A 10,732-nucleotide genomic window follows, 5' to 3' on the forward strand; every position below is an offset into this window, starting at 1 on the left:
GAAATATGTTAAAGTTATGAAGAAGTATATCACCTGTATTTTGGAGCAGATCAGCCAGAAATATTAGTCCTATAAAACTGTGTTATATGTACACAAGTAAACGGTATAATAAGCCTTACCATTTTCCTTCAAACTGAAATTGTGTGTAAAGCTTTGCAAACCATGTTCCCTTCATTTTCGAGTCCATTCTGGCAATGATGAAAGTGAAAGTAAAACTACAAGAACTGCATTGTTATGTGCACACCTATGACTTGAGCAAAAATAGTAGTGGAAGTAGTGTTTTACAAATATAGCTGGGTTAATATAACGTCTGTTCTAAACATTAGCATGAATCTATGACTGTTCATCAGAGGTGTTTGGTTATATTAATATGTTGGTATCACCAGTGTTTTAACCTTGTAGACTCATCCTTATTTACTTCAGTTTCTGGTAATCCTTACAAATAATAGACTTCATCATCATTAATATTTTGTACCCTTCTTTCTGCAATCATTGTGCTAATGAGAATGATGTAAACTTGTGATTATTCTCAACTTGATTTTCAAAAACGAAACTCCAATATGGAGGAACAAAGTGGCAACCCTAGTTTTGTTACAAATTGTTTTTTTTTTCTCTCTATTTTTAACTTGTTTCAGTCATTAGACTGAGGCCATGCTGGGGCACTGCCTTGAGGAATTTTTAGTTGAATGAATCAACCCCAGGACTTTGATTTTTAAGTCTGGTACTTATTCTTTCAGTCTCTTTCGCTAAACTGCTAAGTTACAGGGATGTAAACATACCAACACTAGTTGTCAAGTGGTGGTGGGGGACAAACGAACACACACACGTGTGTATGCATATATATATATATATATTTACACAACAGGCTTCTTTCAGTTTCCATCTACCAAATCCACACACAAAGCTTTGATCTACCAGAGGGCATAATAGAAAGCACTTACCCAAGCTGTCACCCAGTGGGACTTTTTGCCATACAGTCCTAAAATAGTTTAGAATGATTCCATTAAAACAGTATCTTATTAGTCAGTTGAAACATTGTTCAGAATGGTTTTGAAATAAAGCAAAAAGAAGTTTAAAATCTTCCATAATTTCTATGAAAAGTTTTTTTTTCCATTTTTACCTAAACCAAATCTCAATCTTCACTTTCACACGACCACCTCAACATTAAATCATCTGAAATTAAGTTTATCTACAAATGTGCATGTATGCATGCAACATACATACATGCATGCATTCATGTATGTGTATTGTCACTGTCAAGGTGAATTAATAAAACACCTGTAATGACTCAAACTAATTGCTTTTGCGTTTTATAGAAATGGGTCATTTTTTCTTGGTTTAAGGAACTGATTTTCACTGAAAGTGCTAAGATTCTGAGATGTAATCAAAGGAGTTGGATTTCTCTTTCCATTTCCACAAACATTTCAAATCTTTGTGAAGTAATTTTATTTGAGCACCATAGAGGCATTAGAAATGACAGCCAAATTACTCTCATATCACTCTCCACTATCTTAACCCTTTAGTATTCAGATTACTCTGTCAAATATGATATTTGTTTATTTATATTGTTTTGAATTAATCATGCATTATCTTGTAGTCTGGAGATTTCAATGATGTGACTGTTTAGTTTTAGAATGATATTGAAGGGTTGAGATGAGAAGCCAGATCTGGCCAGTTTCAACATAAAACAGGTTAAATATTTTGGCCAGATATGGTCAGTTTGAATGCAAAAGGGTTAAAAAAGGAAAGACAATAAATAATGTAGTCCTAGATATAAAAAAAAGTGATTGCAGCTTTTGATTGTAGGTCTACTCAATTAGTGCTGGCCTGGGTCTAAACAACAACCAATTTTACTTTGCACATGGTGTTAGGAAGGGCATCCAGCTGTAGAAACTCTGCCAAATCAGACTGGAGGCTGGTGTTGCCATCCGGTTTCACCAGTCCTCAGTCAAATCGTCCAACCCATGCTAGCATGGAAAGCGGACGTTAAACGATGATGATGATGATGATGATGACATAAATACAGTAGTAGCAGTAATAGCAGCAGCAGCAGTAGTAGTAGCAGCAGCAGGTGTAGTAGTAGTAGTAGTAACAACAGCAGCTGCAGCATCACTCGTTCCAAAATTCCCTCTGATCTACATTCATTCTATTAAAAGGCAACTCAATTTCCATTTGAATAATTATGAATAATTCTTTCAAAATCTAAATATCATAAATCTCATTAAAATTCTTTATACACCCTGCTACTGTACATATCAAGACATTACCAACCCTATTAGTTATGGCACTAGTAAATTCTCATCAAACAGAAGAACATTACTTGATTATAATTCTCTTTTAGAATTGCTTCAGTTTCTGCACTCGTTTCTCCTGAAATGCCACAAACATCACAACTTTCTTGTTCCGACACCTATTTTGCATTTACCACAGACATTTATTATACTTCTTCAACGTACCCATTGTTTTTGTTCAAACAAATAATGTATTGTTTAGTGGAATGATCTGGGAGTAGTTTAGAATGGAGGCAGAACTAAGTTTCCCTTTGTTCTACGTTTAAGTTTGTCTTCTTTTATAATAAAGTATTCTATTCAGGAGGAAGAAGCAAGAAACAAAGTGGGAGAGAGAGAAAGAAAGAGTGAGTGTGTGTAAAAGTGAGATTGCTTTAAATATAACTTCAATAATTAATATTTTTACTTCACCCTGCATCAGATATTTCTTCAGTTATAAAGACTAGAATGTTTTGAATCTGCCATAACATCATATAACTACTTATACTGATTGTATATTAAATAGATATATATATTTAATATACACTGTATCTCTCTCTCTACTATCTATCTATTTATATAATAGATAGATAGATAGAGAGAGAGAGAGAGAGAGAGAGAGAGAGAGGAAAAACAAAGGAAAAAAAGAAGGAAAGAGGATTTCATTTAGACTCATTAAAACCAATAAAGTAGACTATAATTGGCTGGTGATTAAAAAAAAAAAATTCCAGCTGACAAAAATGAGAGTATGTTTGTGGTAAGTTGAGAAAAATTATAATTGACCAAATTTAACAAATTTTTCCCTTGTCACTCATTAAAAATACTATTTGATTCAAATGGAAAAAAAAATCAATTCCGATAACAGTTTAGAACTTGGTAATTTAGCTTTAATTACTGTAATATATTGAATGTGAAATCAAAGAACCATGAAAGAAGTATTCTATAAACTTGATCAAAGCTTTAATGTGTAGCAATGTCCCTAATCATCAGAGAAGTATTCCTCAACTCTTGTATTTAATAATAGTGTATTTAAGGCTAAGTCAAATTGGCAAAAATTCATTCCTTTCCTAAATAAGGCCATAGAAGATATTGAACTCAGAACTATAAACTAATACAACATTCAACAGTTTTACAATGCTACCACTGATGGTAGATTTGTATTGTATTATGCTGCAGTAGTTGTGACAGGGTATGAACCACAGATCTTTTTAGTGGTGCATTAATGACAAGCTAGCAATTTGTTCAGCTGTGCCTCTCTGCAATAATATAAAATATGTTAATATAGTATGCCATACATATTAATATACTGTATATGTTCCCTCCAACTTTGTAATATCCCTTAAGAGATATTACATTATAATCAACTATAAATATACTTTTATATACCATAACATACACACAACAGCATTATATTATACTATAACACATGCTACAACATTTATGATATACCTTAATTCACATTACACCAACATTATAATATACTATAGCATACATTATATCATAACAAACCATAGCATGCTCTGCACATAATAATATATAATAATAAATGATATATATATAATAAATCTTATTACCAGAATGAATATATTAAATAAAACACATTTTTAAAATCTTATTTTATTTTTTAATATATTCCACATTTATGACTTCATTATTTGTGAGTTCTGTTGTACAAATAAACCCTTTACATCTTCTAGGCACAGTTCTCGGTAATTAAGTTACAGGTTTACTTTTTAGTTTAATTCCTGTTTGGTTCTTTGATACAGAACTTTCAGCATTAAAGTATTTATAAAAGTTCCATCATAATATTAAACTATGAACCTTTTGTTAGGTTATGTTCCGTACATTAACTTTATTGTGAATCTTTTTAGAATTAATTCATAGGCAGTGTTAGAATTAGAATTTAATACCAAAATAGTTAACTCAGCACTTCCCCATAAAACAAACGCTGCATTTTAGGATGTTTAGCCACATATAAGACATTTTATTCGACTGCATGTTTTATATTCTTTTGGAAATAATCATTCTCAAAATTATGTGATTGAATTATTTAAGTTTGTTTCAGTGTTAACCTATGACAGTTAACTATTATAATTGTCATTTTATTAACACACACACACACACACACACACACACACACACACACACACACACACACACATCAGTTGGATATCCCTGATAAACCGACCTTAGATATTTCTCTGTTGCCTTCCCTATATTATTAAAAAGAGTCTGTTTCATGTTTGAAAGGAAAGTACTTAACATATTCTGTATTGTCATGTTTATTAACTGGACTTTAATTGATGTTTACATAATATCACCTCTACCACCACCATCATTATCATCATCATCTTCATATCTGTTCCATCTTCTTTGGCCTTTTTATCATTCATTAAGATTATGCATAAATTGTATTTGTATCCATGAAACATTTTTAGGTTTTATTCTGTGTTGAGGAGGGCATCTACTCAGTGACCAAATACATCCATCACTTACAAATTCATTGAATACTAAATCCAAAAATAGATTTATATTTGCGAAAATGAATCGCAAAACATTTGGTCCATTCAATAACAATAACTCTGCTATCTTTTATCTGTGATTAAAGCTAAATTTTTAAATAAAACGAAATGTAATGCAAAGCCAAATTACTTGGCTTGGTTTCACTTCTATGAATAATGCCATGTGATTTTGATTAACTGTCTTTGTAAATTTCCTGTAAGAGTAATGGAAATACTAACAAATTTGCTATATAGGAAGCATTTTAGATAAAAATCAAATAATATTCTCTGACAATACTAATATGTATTCCTTTAGTAAATATCCTCAATTCCTAGCTGACAATTGTTGCAGTTAGTAAGTATATATATATGAATAAGCATTTGCAGAATTTGTGAAATGTAATTTTATTAACTCGTTGCAATATATCCAGAGATATAAAAGTTTGTGTAGTAAAAAGAAAAGTAAATTTATTTGTAAATATATAAGAAAAGTTTTGAGTATTTATTGTCGGTGTGTAAATGTTGTCTGCTGTAGTGTTTTGAAATGACAAACTTGGGATAATTGTTTTCCTTTAAACTTGTGTGTTTCTAAAGACATATTCTTCACATAATTCTGACATGGGGAAATTAAACAGGAAAATTGGAACATTAATGTCTTTCCTAAGAATGTTAGTGATTTCAAGTTCAGATTTGAAACTGGATCGTGTTTGGTAACAAACCTACTGTAGCAACAAGCTATTACAAACACAGAGAGGGGGGGGGGAATTAACAGTAAGATTTATTATCACTAGTTATGTTTGTTTATTCAGTTAATGGTCCATCAAAATAGTGAATAATGCTATAAAATCTTTCGATAGTTACTGTTATATGCTGTAGTGGTAAGTAAATGTTCGCTTTAAACATTGTAATAATGGTGTTTCTTAATAAACTTCCAATGCTGAAAGAATAAACTTTTATGGATGAACAATACAATCATTCATGATTTATACTCACTATAAACAATAAAATAATTAAATAACACTGTATAACAAAATTTCTGTATCTTTTTTTCGTTTTGTTTTGTCTTTGGTCAGTAAGTGTTATTGCCGATTTGCTTCTCTCTAAAAATCAAAGGAAATGACTACTATTCCCTTCAAACTTTGCTTTTGTCACCTGAACATCAATTTTTTCTGAACTGACTATTTTCCATTACATTTTAGACAAAGTCAGAGCCCAGTTGCTGAAGCAGAAATATCATTATAGCAAATATTCTGCTCAATACCACAGATTTGCTTGTCTGTTGCTTGACCGTAACCACTTGAGCATTTCCCTTAGTGGTTGACAGTGTGCATCTCTGATCATGAATAGGAGTAGTGGATTGGAGGCATCACAGCCATGTGTTGAGATGGATTCTTTGGTTGAAAAAATGTAAGAAAAGCAAAGTTTGAAAGAAATATTAACCATTTTCCTTACTTTCTTGGGGTAAACAAATGGGAAATAACAGTTGCTACCCAAGGACAAAAATCGTGTTACACAGTGTAATTATTATTTTCCTTTTGACCAACTGTAGGTGTATAATATCCTGATATTGTTCTTGAATGGTTAACAGGCATAGAGTTCTTATAAACTAACTGTTTGTGTTTTACTCACAGTGGACATAACTGCTAGGATTATGTTGCAGACTGAAATATATCTCGTTGTTCAGAACTAAACACCTACTAGCATCAATTCTCTGCATTATAGCATTTGATTCTTTTGATTTCTACTAATGTATGTTAGCATTCCGTCTAACTGCTTGTGCTTCCAACAAGGTTGAAGTCTATCAAATATATTGGTATGGCTCAGGTGTTATACATATTATTGCATTAATATTGCTTTTTGCTTCTTTAATTTTCTTGGCAGTCTAATTAATTATCTTGGATTTTACATGTTCTTCTGCTGCTTTCTTTTATCTAGCCAAGTTGCGATAAATTTTGAGATGAACAATTTCAGAAAAAAAAAAAAAAACATTTCCTGAAACAGTCAGAAACAAAACACTAATTGTTATTTGAATTTGTTATTTCCCATTATGGTATACAAGAAAAGAAAATACTGTAAAATGATATACTCATGTACATGTGTGGTTGTAGCTGCTCCCATGAGCACACATAGATATATGCACATACATAAACACACACATATTTGTGTGTGCGTATGTATGTGTTGTTCTTAAGTCCTACTTTCAAAATGTTGCCATAAAGAAGAGAAAACTTAAATTGACTTGGTTGAAAGAAATTTAAACTATTTCATAATGCAGCCTTAATGTGAACGGACCTTAAAAGTGAGTTTGAACCAAGGACCTGCCATAGAAGAATTTCCTGGCTACATATGTAAACAAGTTGTTTTTATTATTGCAGTGAGGCGAATCTGTTCTTTTGTCTTTAGCAGCTTAACCATTGTCTGCATAAATGAATGCTGCTTTCTCTATTGCATTTATCATAACTGTGTATAACGACCGATGTATGACAACATCATTTTTCCTCACTCCTCACTTTCAGGAACGAATGACAGCAATAAACAATGAAATGGTTAGCTTGAAGCAGAAACAAGATGAAATAAAATCTCAGCTCGTAGCTGCCAAAGATGCTGGTGATGCTGTTTCACTGCAGAAGCTACAAGGAACTCGCGATCTAATTACATCTCGACAGCTTCATCTAATGGCTGAGCAGAATGAAATAATCAAAAAACAGCGCCGCTTTGAACGGTATGTTGTTGGCACATACTGAATTCTTACTTGTTCAGTCCCTTTACAGCAGAAACTTGTGCAAATTTACTGGTTAATTTTCTTGTTTCAACTTACATATGTTTTCAAGTGGAAATCCCATTCGAACTATTCCAAAATAAGCTATTTTGAAAATTACATACCCTGATGTTTATTTCTTTTAAGAGGCCGGGTGGATTTAGTTTCAATAACATTGTTTTTAATAATCAATTATGTGAAAAAAAAAAAAAGTTATGGTGTTGTGAAATATGTTTTTCATCTCTTTAGAGGTTTTTGTTGTATTGTTTTATTGTTGTTGCTGTTGTTGATGATGTTGTTGTTGCTATTGTTTTTAGCCACATAATGTGGTTGTAACATATGATGCTTTAAGATACTAACCATCAGCTATGAGGTACTAATATTTACTGCTTTTATTGAACTACTAATGTTAATTAACTAACGTACATAGCAATTTGCACACTCAGATTAGGGACTTAAAAAGAAAGAAAAAAAGTAAAAAATACTCTCAGATTTGGGTCCTTACATCTCGTCAGTATTCTACAAAATTTAACATGAAGTCCACCACTTCTTAATTGCTAATTATAATTAGTTTGTGATTAGGACCAATTGATTATAAACTTGAGTTTATTTGTCAGGACTAAAAATTGTGACCCGTGTATGTGTATGTATGTGTGCGTGTGTATAAGTGTGTAAAACAACAGAATAAAAAATGGCTTTTTTGTTATTTCATGATATTTTATTTAAAGTTTCTCTAAAACTGTTTTGTCTTTATGAGTATGTAAATGAATCTAGCCTCAAAGTTAGTGCAACAATTTAGGTAAGCTAAAGTGATAAGACAATGTCTCTCCGTGTTTATCATCATTTGTATAATGATACTGAAAATGATTGATTCTCATCTTCATCGATCCCAGTTGGTTTATATTTACTATCTAAGACCAGTTCACTCTCTAAGTTGTTCCTTCACTCAAAATACTCTGCCAATATATCATAAAACTGAATTGAACTCTCCACCTCGCTTGCCAAAAACATCATCATGCATCTCTTTCTTCACACTGCTGTTTGTTTTTGTTTTTCTTTTTAGTTTGTTTCTTTTTTTGTTTTATTCTTGATCAAAATGTTCCAGATAACAAAACATTATCTGAAACTGTCATTGCTGTTTTCTTTCATTTAAATTATTTATTATTTTAAATTATTTATTACATTTAAATTTCAGTTTTTTTAAATTTCAATCTACAGAAATACTGTGATATAAAAATTGATTTTTATATAAATTATAATCATTATTACGATTATTATTATTACTATTATTATTATTACTATTATTATTGTTGTTATTGTTGTTATTATTATTATTATTATTATTATTATTATTATTATTATTATTATTATTATTATCAATATATGGAAGACTTTTTTTTATTTCAAGACAAATAATGCCTAAAGTTTTATTTCCTTAACAAAGTGGGTCTTATCAATAACCATAAAAAAAATTCTTAAATCTACAGAAAGTCAATAAAATGAAGTGCATAAATGATAAAAAAAAACAATTATTACTTCTGCTCATGAAGATGACAAATTATTGTATTTCTGTTTTTCATGAACTAAATACAGGTCAACGGCTAATGAATTGGGAATCTGACCATTGTATTTTTTAATAAATTTGATAAATTATAAATAGTGATATATGTATTAGTTTAGAAAACCGAATACTAGAAATCCCAGACCTTAACATCAATATGTTAAGTATTCTTCTTTAATTTATGCTAATGGCATGTTTGTTTTATATAAAGATTATATTGTATTTTAGTTACATCCTTTTGCGGTCTAAATCTGAATTCACTAAAGTAAACTATTGGTCAGGTTCTGGGGTCAGTTTGTTACTTCTGCATTAATAACACAATTCGAAATATTAAAGATTTGTAGGTACATGGTACTTCATTATGCAAACACAATATACTAGTATTCTAAATGTTTCCATCCAACAGAATTTCTAAAGAAAGGTTTGTCGAGAGTTTGGTAATAGTCATAGCATTGAATGGAAGCAATATAGGTTTCTGTTTTTTTAAGATCATAATCTAAGTCTTCTTACAGCTTTTGTCAAATAATTTGAAATTATACAGACGTCAGCTTTATTTTTTTAAATTATCTACTGTGTGACAAAGCTGGCTTTTTTTTTCCCCCCAAAAGTCAATTGCTATGAAAACAACAGCATAAATCAAATCAAACAATGTGATGACTTCAGCTTTTAATACCTGAGAAAATATCTGAAAGTCTTCTCTAGATTTCATTACAATTACAGCCGTTGTAGGTTCTAATTCCATTTCAAAGGATACCAATTATAACAACAATGACATAGTTCAGAAAAAAAGTATATAGAATATTTACTATTCTGATGGAATGGCGAAAAACAAAAATTATATTTTCTATTTAGCTTTAAATACATCTTGGGATTGGTCTGAAATAATTCCTTTTGGTGTTGTATTTTCCTTTAATAATTACAAGACATTTTCCATCATAGCGAACGTTTTATTTGAAAACGGGAAAGTGAGATTAGCAGAAAAGCTTTGTGATGTAAGGGAGACTACTCCTGCATGATAATACATTATGCTCTCACTTGATAGAAGCCGACATCATATATTTATTATCGAAACATTAAAGCTATTTTATTTATTTATTTACTTATTTATTTATTTATAAAATATAATTAGACTTTTATATTATATATATATGTATATAATATATAAAAGACAAGACAATCTGCTGAATTGTGTATAATTTCAGTGGGGCCACCCTATTTTCTCTGTTTAGGTATCAGATGAAGAATGCCCGCTGTAGCAACAATGGCAAAGAATACAATGATGATGAAGCCACAGGTATGAATGGCATTTGATTGCTTGCCTTTCTCTTTGAATTGATCTCCAATCATTTGTCAAATGTCCGTGTAAAAACCATTATCTTATTCTTTTTATGCTTCCTTGGATCAAAACAAATTCATGTAAGCTTTAGAATGCCTTTTTCACTTGATGTCTCCTCTCAGACCATTGAAGAGTTAACTATAAATTCTGATACCAATATTCTCCATTCATCTCATTTTTTTTTCCTTCTTTCTCTCTTTTTTATGCATTTATATCCTTTCTTTTTCCTTGATTTTTCTTTCATTTTCTGCTGTTTTTTAAATTTTTGTTTTGTTTTATTTTGTTATAATTTTTTTTTTTTTTTTTTTT

At 30.6% G+C, this 10,732-nt stretch overlaps 1 protein-coding gene across 11 annotated transcripts in view; it reads left to right on the top strand.

The window, feature by feature from the left end:
* Positions 1 to 10,732, top strand: part of LOC106867422 (NGFI-A-binding protein 1) — a 223,322-nt gene that overhangs the window by 200,814 nt on the left and 11,776 nt on the right. For 10 of the 11 annotated variants that reach the window (XM_014912296.2, XM_014912293.2, XM_014912295.2 and 7 more), the window contains 2 exons: positions 7,285 to 7,490; positions 10,317 to 10,381. In XM_014912296.2, coding sequence (XP_014767782.1) covers positions 7,285 to 7,490; positions 10,317 to 10,381 — 271 coding nt within the window. The remainder of the gene's footprint in view (positions 1 to 7,284; positions 7,491 to 10,316; positions 10,382 to 10,732) is intronic. The other variant, XM_052973849.1, reaches the window with a different exon arrangement.

The sequence above is a fragment of the Octopus bimaculoides genome, chromosome 17 (assembly GCF_001194135.2).
Source record: "Octopus bimaculoides isolate UCB-OBI-ISO-001 chromosome 17, ASM119413v2, whole genome shotgun sequence".
In the NCBI taxonomy this organism is placed as follows: Eukaryota; Metazoa; Mollusca; class Cephalopoda; order Octopoda; family Octopodidae; genus Octopus; species Octopus bimaculoides.